The following is a 12184-nucleotide window of genomic DNA, read 5'->3' as shown; positions in this document are numbered from 1 at the left end:
GTGTTACGCTAATCATTCTCTTAGTAAATTATTAGCCTGGTGATGAGACATTGCTGGTGTTGTAAAACAAGCTGCACAAGACTACAGTGCTCTCATGTGGGTCTATCATCCTTGTTCTCTAATAGCACRCAACATGTTGCAGCAAAGTAACTAAGATTTCAAGTAATTAGCACACTGAATTTCAATAGCTCTAGCCAAAAAGCCATTGATTTGATCATCTTACCTATGTGATCTTAGAGAATAAAATCAGAAATATTTCCAACCTTTGTGTGGGGTAGTCGCTGAGAGAGGAGGTCCTGCTTGCCCCGATGTCTGTAAGAGATTTCTGGAGTGAGAATGCCGTAAAGAAGGAGCACACGGGGAAACTCCATGGCAGACTGCAGACTAGTGTTATGTCCTGCACTCATTGTACACAAGATGGGAAGGACCGAGATTCATACTGGTCCCTGTAGCCATCTGCCGTTTGGTCCTTACACCTGCAGGGCAGCCTCCCGTGACCCCTCCTGTTAACTGCAGAAGGAGCAAGGCTTCTCCAGAGCCTTTCCAGAGGGTAATTAACAGCATAACAGACTTGCGCTCCCTTTTTTAACTGGAGGAGGCCACATCTAGAGGCCTAAAGGTGATTATATAAATATCCCACAGAGTCTGCCACAATTAAAACTGCTGGTCGAATACGGCCAGCACTGTGATATTTAGCATAATTTTAACACAGGATGCCACATCTAGCCTGGGCTTTACATCATGCTCAGCAATTGCATTGGTTCTTCAAGTAGGCAAGCACCAAAGAAACCACATTTTGTCCTGTCCTGTCTGGTGCCTCCCCGCTGAACTAGAACTGACACTGGACTGTAGGCAAAGGAAACAATTCTAAATAAGTATTATTTTATGCATCTGGAAGCAACATCTGTTAAGTGTCAGCAGTGTGTTGAACACCAGCACAGCCTGCAGCACTTGCCATCCTAACCGAGCAACAGTCTCTAGTAAGTCCATAAAAGAGAGTCAGAGGAGGACCTGCTGCACAGCGCTTGCTGGCTTGTCTCCTGCATAGGTGAGAGCGTTTGTAGGTCAGATCCAAGAATGATTTACACAATAGGTGCAGCTCAACAACTTTTCAGAGGTGTTGCAAGGTATGTGAGCGCAGGGTTCACTTTCGGGAATTCAAGAATATATCGCTCCAGGGATCTCACCGGTGAAACACCTGCTGTATAGTTTACCCTCTCACCTCTTCTCTGGGTGCCACAGCTTTCCGTAAAAAAACCTTCCCAGACAGAAAGAAGAGGTGTGGCTGCTCATAGAGACAAATCCGCAGAGAGGCCAACCACTTTCTTCCACTGATGCAGCCTTTTGTTAATCATGTTATTATCACCAGGACTGCTGCTGTCAGAAGCCTTTTCTCCCATTTATATCTACACTCCAAAGCAGCCCACGTGAGCTAACTCTGGTCCATGCTCTTTAAACCTTTCCAAGAGATTGATGTTAAAAGGCTTGTCAATGTGAGGGTTAAAAGCATAGTATATCTATTGATTTAATTGAAAATGTCTTTCTTATACTTAACTAAATTTTATCAATGATTCTCCCAAATATGAACATATGAAGCACCCTCCAGATCCACATGGTGCCATAGTAGAGGTAATGAATAGTATTTTAGGTAAATTATCAGGGGAAAGTAATGAAATAGTGTAATTTTATCCTAAGCACAAGTAGACCTTTCTTCTTGCAGTAAATCTGTCATGATTAAATTAATTAAAGTTGGACATGCCCCCTAATGCCTCTTGCTGACCTGATCTGTCTTTCTAAAAAAAGTTTTTTATAAGAGCTATTACACTACAATTGGTATTTCATGTGTTCTCAGAGTCTTCTTTTTTTTGCTCTATTTATTATATTTTATTTGGACTCCGTGAGTTTTGCCATTCTGGTCTTGGTGCACTCACTGCTGTGACTCATTGATTCCATAGTTACTGCCAGATCTCTGAGGCCAGCACTGTAATTATCACATTAGGATCTGTTATTGTAGCCCTGACTTCATAAATAGTCAGAGCAGTGATTAGAATCACTGATTGATCCATTCCACGTTTTTGGACACTCACATAGGAGATGAACAGAGGACTGTGTCTATTAAGGGTTTGAAATGTCAATATTCCAGATAATAATAGAGTATTAAGTAGTCATTCCAGGTACACTAGCTGTTAGAAATAGTGAGCATTTCTGTATTTGATAACCTGGCATTGATCAGCTAAAAAGGTGACACAAATTCATCCCATAAACTGCAGAATAAAACCCCGGCCCTTTCTCTGTGCCCAGCTTGTCAGGGCTGTGAAGGAGACTCGCAGCACATGACCTGGATCCCTTTCAGACAAAACTAAAAGATGCCCTTCAGGATTGCAGCCTCACATGGGCATTCAGTCCATGGGACCAGACTAGACCTAGTCCAAAGCAGAAAAAGCTCTGAAATGTGCACAATGTGGATCCTCAGCACCAACCGCTTCACTCCACATACAGCGTTTGGGCAGTCGTACACGCTGATGGTGCCTGAGCAAATTGAAGTGACGACTCCTCGGAGGGGGTGCTGCTGTGAGTGGTTCTTCCTCAGCTTCCTCCACACTCAGAAACTCTTCCTGGAAACTTGCAGCAGGCCAGAAGCCTGCAGGGTGGGCCAAGACAGCCAGAGTGAGGTTGACTTGGTTGCACAAGGTGGATGTAATTCTCCAAAGCATTTTGGTCTGAAATCACTGCCACACTAAGCAGCGGGACCAGCTTTGGCCCAGCAGCACACCCAGAAGCAGACCTGCCACCGCAGAGCTGCTGGTGGCAGCAGCTCAGTGGAATGAGCCTACTGCATGGCCATCACTGCTTTCCTTTAAAAATACATTCTAGACTTATCTGATCCAGAGAAAACCTTGAAAACACAAAGACTGTTTTAAAGGCTCAGAAAATAGAAAACCAAAAAGCCAAAAGCTTTCCTAAAAAAATTACATGTTTTAAAAAGAAATGTTGTTATTCTGGTAGGGGGTGGAAGAGAGACAAGCAAGGGGTGAAAATTGTCTAGGTGACTCCAACCATTTATGATACCAACTATGCATTCAGTGATGCTATGAACGTGAATGGCTTTTACCCGTAAAGGCTATATGATCAACATGGATATTTTATATTTCTTCAAAGCCTGCTTGGTTTAGACTTGTAGGGCCCATAGATTGACAGATACAGAACAAGCTAAGGAATTTTCCTGCCTGCACTCAACTATACTTTAAGTATTTGAAAATTAATATCTATTTAATTTTTGCTATTTTTTCTGTCCTTGAAAGAGGAAATGTTAGTTAAAAGTTCTGACATCAGGTTTTAGAGTAAGTGTTGCTCTGTAGACTCTTCTGGATTGACCTTATGTTGCATGCTGACAGCTAAAATACATTCCTTTAAAATCTTCCACATACATAGGCTGATAACAAGAGGGATCTTGTCTTTGTGCTGTTCAAAATATTGCATTCTGTTCTTGCCAACAGCTTATTCTAGATCAGGAATTCCCTTCTAGAGAGACTTGAATACTGCAACATGATATTTTACCCCTAGAGAACGGCTACTCCTTTTTCATCTGCTTAGCAAAGGCAGTTTTCAGCAAACACTCAGCAAGTTCATGACTTTCCAGAGCATCTGGTGGATAAACGTCACACACCCCAAGATGCACAACCCAGTTCTCATCTTAGAGTGGCTCATTTTTTTGCATTCATCGGCAAGGAAGATGAGGTGTCAGGCTGACCATTTAGCTTTTCTGAGCTATGTGTTGGCAAAATGGTGTAACTGCACATCCGCCTTGAACTCAGAGGTGCACTCACAAAAGCCAGTATGGTCTAGGATGAAGATCATGCTAGTAAAATAATTTTCAACACTAATTGAGGATTAGGGCACAGCCTGCCCTAGAGGCCATGCCAATTAACCGCTTTCTGTCCCTGAGCGCAGCATTTCACTTCTTGCCTCTAAAATGGAGGTAATGATAATTTTCTTCATTTCTAAGGTGTTTTCAGGCTTAGAGCCAAATACCTTATTTAAGAATGGATTGTTTTTTATCTCTGTCATCACAACCCCATTTGCACATGGGGGATACTGTGCATTGACAGCACTGAGATTGCCAGTGATTCTTGCTTTGTGATTCTAGGTTGCTAAGTAATCTGTGTTTAGAGATGCATGTAAGGAATCCTCATTGCACTTGTCATGTAGCAATCTTCCCAAGCATTCAAAATATTTTCCTCAACTTAAAAAAATTCTTAGGAATTTCCTGCTGAGGCTCAAAGGCAGTTATATATTTTATTTATTTTATTACAAGGCATGTAAGTAAAAACTTGCATAATCTGAAAAAGATATTAGATAGAAAATAGTAATAAAATTAACATTATTCTTAAGAAACTTGGTAATAAATACATTTCCCCTCAACATTAAAATGCTTGTTATTTTGCACAACAATAAATACAGCATAGCTCTGGCATAGACAAAGGCCAAGGCTGGATACAAGAAGTCCATGTGGTTTTTTATAAAAGCTCAGGTGATTTTTAAAGGTTTGGCATCTTGCACTTGATGCACTTTGATACAATTTGCGCTTTGATTTTATTTTTTACTCTGATTTTTAAATAGTCCCCATAGCATGAAAATATGAGAGGAAAATTTGTTCGATTATAGGATTTTTCCTTTAAATATTTTCAAAGTAAAAGATGTGTAGACTCATGGAAACCAATCCTTAAAATTTAAAAAAAAAAAAAAGTGTCTTGGTGATTATTTTACAAAATGCAGAGTTTTCAGCTGTGGGTGCTTAAGCCTGACCAGCCGATTGGCAAAGAACCAATCCCCAGTCAGTTCCTCACTTCTTTACACAGTTTTCCAAAAAATAATAATGAGAAAGAGTAAAGAGTATAGTATTCACTTCCCAAGTCATGATGGTTTGAGGTTCTTATGCTATTATCCAAAGATGACAGGACAAAAAATAGGTACTTTCCAGAACACTTCCCAGCATAACCTTGGGTCATTCTGGTCTATACTTTTCTTTTAAAACTACCAGCAAAAGAGAAGGAGAGATACTTCCATGCACTGTGCTGTTCCTAGGCCAGCACATTTCATCACAATCATAACTGTGAATCCAAGTCATTTTTATAGCCCAATCTAATATAGATTGATTATTTCCCACAACATAGATAATGAACACGTAATGCCACAAATTCTGGCAGAGTCCAACATTCTTAAAGTACTGATAGATCATGGCAAGATTTGGACTTGAGTTTGAAGGCCATATTCTTGTTGTTCTTGGCAACTATTTTGCCCCAGAACCGCCTGGCTTTCTTGGGAATGCTCTCTCTTCGTTTCTGGTAAGCCAGACGCTTCTCGTTCTTTTCCTTGCTGTCCCTCCGGAGTCGGACTTGTCGCACGATGCCTTCAAACAGCTCTTTCACGTTGTGCTGCACAGCTGCCGAGGTCTCGATGAACTTGCAGTCAAACACGACAGCACACGCTCGGCCCTCTGCAAGATTGCAAGGAGGATATGTCAGGAGGTGGCATGAGCAAGGCAGGGGGAGCAAACTCGCTGCGGGCTGCCGTGTGCAGGGAGCCAGCTCTAGCAGGGGAATTCCTCTAGCCTAACATAGTCATGGATAAGTCTTTAATCACCTTAGACTGCTTTCTAGCCCATGACTCATCTGGCCTGTGTCAGACTCCCGGCACAGCAACGGGGAGTGAATCTCCTTCTGGAAAAGCACAGTTCTCGCTGTCAGCTGTGCAGGGAGCTGAGGCTGACTCGCACTGAGACATTGGTGGCCGAGAGGTCGACAATGACTCAAAATCACCTAGTCATCTTCTCACGTGCACGCTCCCTCAAGTCAAATTAAAAGGTGACAGTGCCCTCCATAAGCACGGCACAGGTCTTTTTATCATAGCAGGCAAGGCCCAATCCTCCTCTACAGGTCATATATACAAAAAAAGGTCTTTGGACAGTAACAATTTTGGTGTGAACAGACCCATGCAAAATCCCTACGTAAATGCAGAACTATGCCCATAACTTCAGGGGTCAATCTGAAATCTTAGCTCTTATCCTTAATGATTTGAACATAAACTTAACAGTCTTCTTATCTAGAACAACATGAATATATCTGTCATCTCTCAAACGAAACCACATTTTTCAGCTAGGCCATAGAGAAATGAGAGGAAAATAGGATTCCCTGGACTACTAGTAAGCTGCCTCAGTTCAAACTCTTCATTTTGGGCAACTGTGACAGAGGCCAGAGGAGCTGGTCATGCCTAACCTGCAGGTGCCGACTGACCCAGGCATTAACCAGGCTCTGTTCCACCCTAATTTGTTTGGCTGACAGTCAGGGTTTACGGGCTAGGTTAATTTAGGTAGGCTGCTTCCAGTTCTACGTGAGTAGGGCTATGTAGCACCGGACTGAGCCAAAGGGACTTAATGTCCCTGCCCCCAGCAGGAGGATGTTTGTACCACTCTCCATGTTCAAAGAGCTGGGAGCTGTTAGAATAGTAAAATAAAGGGTGGGAGGGAATGTAAATTCATCAGGAAGTTAAATGCCAGAGAGGAAAGAGAACTAGTTAAACTAAGAGATTATCTTTGGCAGCAGAATAAAGGGCCCTAAACTGATTGTACATAAATATGTTTCAGAAATTCAAAGGGTTTCCAGCTACCAGAGCAATCGCATTCAGCAGTGATCTTCCATGAGGAGGTGCAGGGGAAGAAATCCAAGCTGCTTTTATGATGGAACTCAATAAATTTAGGAAAAGGATTATCTGACACGGTAATTGCACCACCAGGGGAGGCTTAGAGACCTGACAGGTCCTTTCCAGTCTTCTATCCACTGTTCCAGTCCTCTGTTCTTTTATCGCTCTTCTATTGCCCAGTCCTGATCACAGTGGACCCCCTTAGCCAGAGCTCTGGGGTTTGTTCAAAAGCTATTAGATGACTCTTGAAGTTCACCTAGTTTTTGTCCTCATCATTTTCCTTACCTGCCACCGACACTTCGCGGCACCTGACAAGGTCACTTTTGTTGCCAACCAAAATAATGGGGATATCTTCTTTCTGGCGTGCCCTGCGGAGCTGTATTCTGAGTTCAGAGGCCTTCTCAAAGCTTGCTCGGTCTGTGATGGAGTAGACAATCAAGTATGCATCTCCCACTTGCATGCAGTGGTCTCGAATCCATTCTCCTTCACGCTGTTCAAATGAAATGGTCAACCATGATTAAGCATGGAAAGGATTTTCCTTAGAAAATATAACATTACAGAATCTAAACCCATTCTTGGTGTAACTACACTGTGTATGGTTTGAATCATAGTTATACTAAAAGTAATTCCAAAGTGGTGATGATATGAATACATCACCACAAAGGAGGGCAAAAGTTGGACCAAAGAATTCATTGTGTTGGCTTTAGACTGGAATGAATGTGGTTCTGGAACATGGCTTGTATGTTTTGTTCTATCATTAAAAAAGTAAAGAAGGCAAATAAATTTCCTTGCTCTTCTCAAGCTCACACTGCAGAGCCCTTAGGCATGCTTGGTTTGGTTATAGGCAGAGGGTGCCTAATCCTATATTTTCCCTGATGCTGAAGTAAGGAAAACAGCTACTTTCTTTCCCCAAAGATACCTATTTTTGATATTAGCACACTTGCATATGCACTTTTCTTTTAGGATTTGACTGGAACAAATAAAAAGTACCTTATTATCCCACATGTCAAGCAGTATGATAGTTGCACTTTCACCATCCACCATCAGGGTTCTTTCATATGTGTCTTCTGGAAGGAAAATCAGAAATGTTATTATATATTATTTTGTGGCATCATGTACATTACAAAAAACAAATAGCTGAATACATATAATCCATTCGTGGTTCAAGCTAGTGAGCCAGATTTTATGCTGGCTCACATTCAGTTCTCTCCTCATTTCTATCAGCACTGAACCTGCCCTCTGTTCATTGCTGGTTGTCTTACTTCTCATGATATATGAATGAGACCAAAAGATCATGAAACAAAATGTTCATTATTTTGGCTGATATCCTCTTTATCTTATGTGGGAGAGAAAAAATAGAACCCGTGGAAGAAATAACCAAAGGCTGAACATTTGCCCCATGGGAGTGACAGAGTCCAGCGAGGCTGAGTAATGGAAAATATTTGCTTTCGCTTTAGCAGGGACAGTTCACGGGTGAACAGTCACTGCTGCTGAGAGCAATACAGCTAACAGCCTACCCAGCAATGAGGACAGGGCTTTGCCAGACAAGGGCTGCTGAGTTTTAGAAATGCTGAGATTTGTCTCCCATCTTACAGTTTCCAACATTACCTTTGATGTCAAAAAGCAAAGGAGTCAACAAACCGCAAAAGATCAATTATTTGGTACTAAGGCTACAAAAATTCATATCTAGATTACAAACTCCATGTGACTAGGTGCTTCTTAGAGCTGGGAGAGCTGTTCCTATCAATAGTGAAGATCAATCCTTTCTGTGAAATCTCAGTCAAGCTCCTGTTTCAAGTTCTAAATCTCCCTTCTTTCCCCCAAATCTGGGGACATTTGGAGGAGTACTGTGGGGTTTGGGCCTGTCTCTAGTCTTGGGCTGCTCATCAGTGAAAAATGCCAGGTTTTGGGCATGCAACTTCTTTCAGTGCATTGTTGAAGGGCTGCCCCAACCACACACACAGATAGGGCTGTGTCTTAGTTCTTGCCTCATAAAATGTCTGCTGGGCTTTGCTAGAGTCAACTTTCCCCCAAATTGTAATCACCAGCTTTCTTAGAAGCCAGGAGTCTGAATCCATGAAAAAGCATGAGCCAAAAAATATTACATATTTAAAATAAAAATCAGCTACTGCATACTGAGAAACTTTGTAAAAAAGAGCACAGGGCTGGCACAACTTAAAATGCAGCTTTTGTCTTAAAAAGACAAAGCTAATCAAGAGGAGGAGTTCCCCATGCCAATGGCATGGCATTTGTGTTTATGAGTTAGATTAATCCTATAGTCAGTAGCAAAAACAGGCCATAACAGCAGCTCTATTTGCTCTGTGAACTGACTATTGTGAAACTATCACCTCTTGCAATAAGATTTCCAGCTTGCAAGCTAGAATTTGGAGAATAGTTTCTTCGACTGACCAAGCAGCTGCATAGCAACGAGCACCGTATGCGCTACAGGGCAGTATTTAGAGGGCTACTTCTCTAGTCTCTGTTATACTTGGAGCAGCTGCAAACATCCAAGCACACTCCTGGAAAATGCTATGCTCAAAACAGGCATATTCAGCACTCATTTGCACCCTGGTCAATCCTAAGGAACTTCTATAGGATATAAAACAGTGAACGTGAGCAATTAGTTCATCTCATGCTTATTTCAAAGCTGACACTAAAAAGGAGAAATATTACAACAGCAAGTTTTCTGATACCTCAGCAGACCTGGCCATGAAAACCTGACATAACTATGCTCCAAGCAGTATTGCTAAGAGTGCAGATGAAAAGAGAAACCACACAGCTTCCTATGGAGGATAAGGAAACCAGCTGACAATGGTGTGTAAAGCAAATCAGCTGCCTTTTCTGACTGATTGCCCAAGGGGTCTAACCTAGTTCGCTGGTGTAACACCAGGAAACTTTTTATCAGACTTATTCCAGATTGAAGGGCAGCTGGTGGGATTAGAGGGAAAGTCAGTAGAAGCTGTAGGCAGAACACACCTGAATAACTGGCTTAGAGTCACTGCACTGCAGCAACTTCAAATTCCCCAAAGGCACCAAGATTTCTACCCTCGGTTTGTGAAAACTCGCAAGGAAAACATGGGTTCTACCTTCCTAATTCTGGGTTCTRTTAAGCTCTGGTTTATACCTCTCCTAATTGGAGAGGTATAGACATGAAAAGCTTCACTGATTGTGCTCCACTGAAGGCTGGAGGAGAAGCCCCCAAACTCTGTGTGCTAGCACTGATGCCACCATACAAGGGGAATAGGCAACAGGCAGAAATGTTATGCTGGGGAAAAGGAGTTGTGTGTATCGACTAGCAAAACGAGCCTCCAAAGCATGTCGTTCAAAAGTGACAGCATGTGTCCCTAGAGCCACAAGAGATTTCTGTCACAGCACAACCCTTCCACAGCAATATCTCATATGTGATATGGCTCACAGGTTGGTGCACAACTTCACCTTCTGCATTGACTGATCCTTGGGATCAAAGAAAATTTCACAACCCTAACCAAAAATGCAGGAGAATAGCAAGAGGGAAGTGTCAGAGAAAACCCTACTGCTTGTGCCTTTTCCCACAGTTTGGGCAATAGGAATTCCCTTACACTGCTGAAGCGTCTTTATCTGTTTTTCCCTTGGGGGAAGCCATGCTGTGCAAGTAACATGAAATGAGGAGGAGACATATTATACTCAAACTCCAAACAGCCTATACTGAGGCAATATATTTATATATGACTTCTAATGGCAAATATTTTGGAGGTGATCAAAGGACTGAGCGGGGCAGGGGGAGCATTCTTCATTATATATTATTTTTAAGCATTACATTCTAGTAAAACAACCGGGCCTTCAGTTTTTTTCTCTCCCCCACAGAAGGTAGGAATTGACCCTGCGGAGCCAGTGGTGACACATGTTTGGGACCTGTCTGAGAGCTGAACCGGTCTCTCCTGTAACACAGGCACAGGCAGGAACATAGCAGCTTCCAACAGGTATTTTAAAATGGAATAGCATGAGAATCTATACTGTTCACTTTCAGAGGCTTTAGCTCCTCGTTAGTGAGGTCCTTAGTCCTTGTATCCTATTTTGTTTGCTTGTTTTCTTAAGAGAGATAGATGTGTTGGAATCAATTTTGATGATCAGACCCAAGTGTTGGTTACCTCAGTTTCAGATGAAATGGCTTTGCTAATTTTCTGTGCCTTAGTGCCAGTTAATACTGAGAGGACTACCCACAAGTAGACACAAGCACCCCAGGCCATCATGACCTACCTCCCAGCACCTCACAGTCGCTGTCAATGCTGTCATGTACCCCCGCAAAGATGTTGGCCAGCGACGACTTGCCTACGCCATGCTCCCCGATCAGCACCACCCGGTAACAATTGGTGCCGGACTCAGAGGAGATGACAGAGTCAGACGACTCCGAGGACCAGCTTCTTCTGTAGCAATCATCAGGATTGATGGTGTATCGTTTCTGCACGTTGTATTCATTGGAGTCCTTCTGGACCAGCAGATGCTTTCCATCAGCAGGGATGCTCCATCGCTGCTGCTGCTGCTGCAGGCCACTGTTGTTGGTGCGACGCATGGTAACGTTGTTGAGGGTCATTTTTTACCCCTAGTGAGAAACACGGAAACCACAAATGTCACCACAAAGCATTTAGAAATGTGTTAACTCCCTCTTCTTAACTTCAATGCAGCATGTCCTGCTCTTCTATGGGGACCTAGTATACAACAAAAGAAAAATGAGACTTTCTGCACTTCTTTGTTGCTGCTGGTACACAAAGAAATATTCTAGTTAGTGAGTCAGAGCCATGGCTTTCGTCCTAGGGAGGATACCACCCTCATACGCTAAATCCTAGCTTTGTTTAGCCTTTGCAGGCTCACTGCTCTACTAGGTGCAGTGCAGCCCTGGAGGTAGCACATCATGCTGTGTCCCAGGAGGAGAAGGAAGGGGCAACATTCACCAGCGCTGTCGTGCCTGGGAACGTGCATACTGCTGCGTCCCCGCCGAGACAGCTGATGGCATAGGCGGCACCTATAGGTGCTGGTCCCTTCCCTTGGTGCACAACTGGGGGCAAACAGAGGGACCAGCCCCCGTGGCCTCCAGTTCCCAAAGCAGCTGGGTGTACAGGGTGGGCACAGGCACACCCTACGGCTGTGCCCCGTTCCCTACTCACTCCTGGCACAGACAGACTGATCCCTCCAGCAATGTCAGCTGCACACACAATCACAAAATAAATCCCATTTTGCTTGCAGCATCGCTCCCATTGTCTCAGTTAAGAGTTGAATCTTTTGGGAAAGCAAGAGGTGTCACATGCTAGACAACCCTCATACTAGAAAAGAACGATGCAAGCAAGTCTTGCTATGATGTATTTTGAATGGATTTTGATCTCATCTATAGCAGGGTAAACAAAAACTGACTACTGCACAGAGTGGCATTTTGGGCAGTAGAAGTGAGGACTCAGTCAAGCTTTTCTGAGGAGGTACTGAATCTGACCTCTAAAGAAGGTGTCACTGGGAG

General features: G+C 43.0%; 1 protein-coding gene across 1 annotated transcript; it reads right to left on the bottom strand.

Moving 5' to 3' along the window:
* Nucleotides 1–4891: 4891 nt before the first annotated feature.
* GEM (GTP binding protein overexpressed in skeletal muscle) lies at nt 4892–11284 on the bottom strand. The gene is made up of 4 exons (XM_026081045.1): nt 10936–11284; nt 7690–7766; nt 6985–7189; nt 4892–5497 (listed from the first exon to the last, which is right to left on the bottom strand). Exons 1-4 carry the CDS (start codon nt 11267–11269, stop codon nt 5220–5222), a joined length of 894 nt encoding a protein of 297 aa, XP_025936830.1. The 5' UTR covers nt 11270–11284; the 3' UTR covers nt 4892–5219.
* Nucleotides 11285–12184: the final 900 nt, after the last annotated feature.

Source organism: Apteryx rowi, unplaced genomic scaffold, assembly GCF_003343035.1.
Source record: "Apteryx rowi isolate R43461 unplaced genomic scaffold, aptRow1 scaffold_533, whole genome shotgun sequence".
Taxonomy (NCBI): Eukaryota; Metazoa; Chordata; class Aves; order Apterygiformes; family Apterygidae; genus Apteryx; species Apteryx rowi.
Note: the sequence above shows the minus strand (reverse complement) of the source record. Positions and strands in the feature narration are given on the sequence as shown.

What these genes read in the sequence shown, in the direction of transcription:
- GEM (XM_026081045.1), bottom strand. Translation starts at nt 11,269, where the DNA reads ATGACCCTCAACAACGTTACCATGCGTCGCACCAACAACAGTGGCCTG. An exon ending in CGACTGTGAGGTGCTGGGAG is followed by an intron (nt 7,767 to 10,935) that starts GTAGGTCATGAT and finishes TTTTCCTTCCAG; the next exon opens with AAGACACATATGAAAGAACC. An exon ending in CCGCGAAGTGTCGGTGGCAG is followed by an intron (nt 5,498 to 6,984) that starts GTAAGGAAAATG and finishes GCAATCTTGCAG; the next exon opens with AGGGCCGAGCGTGTGCTGTC.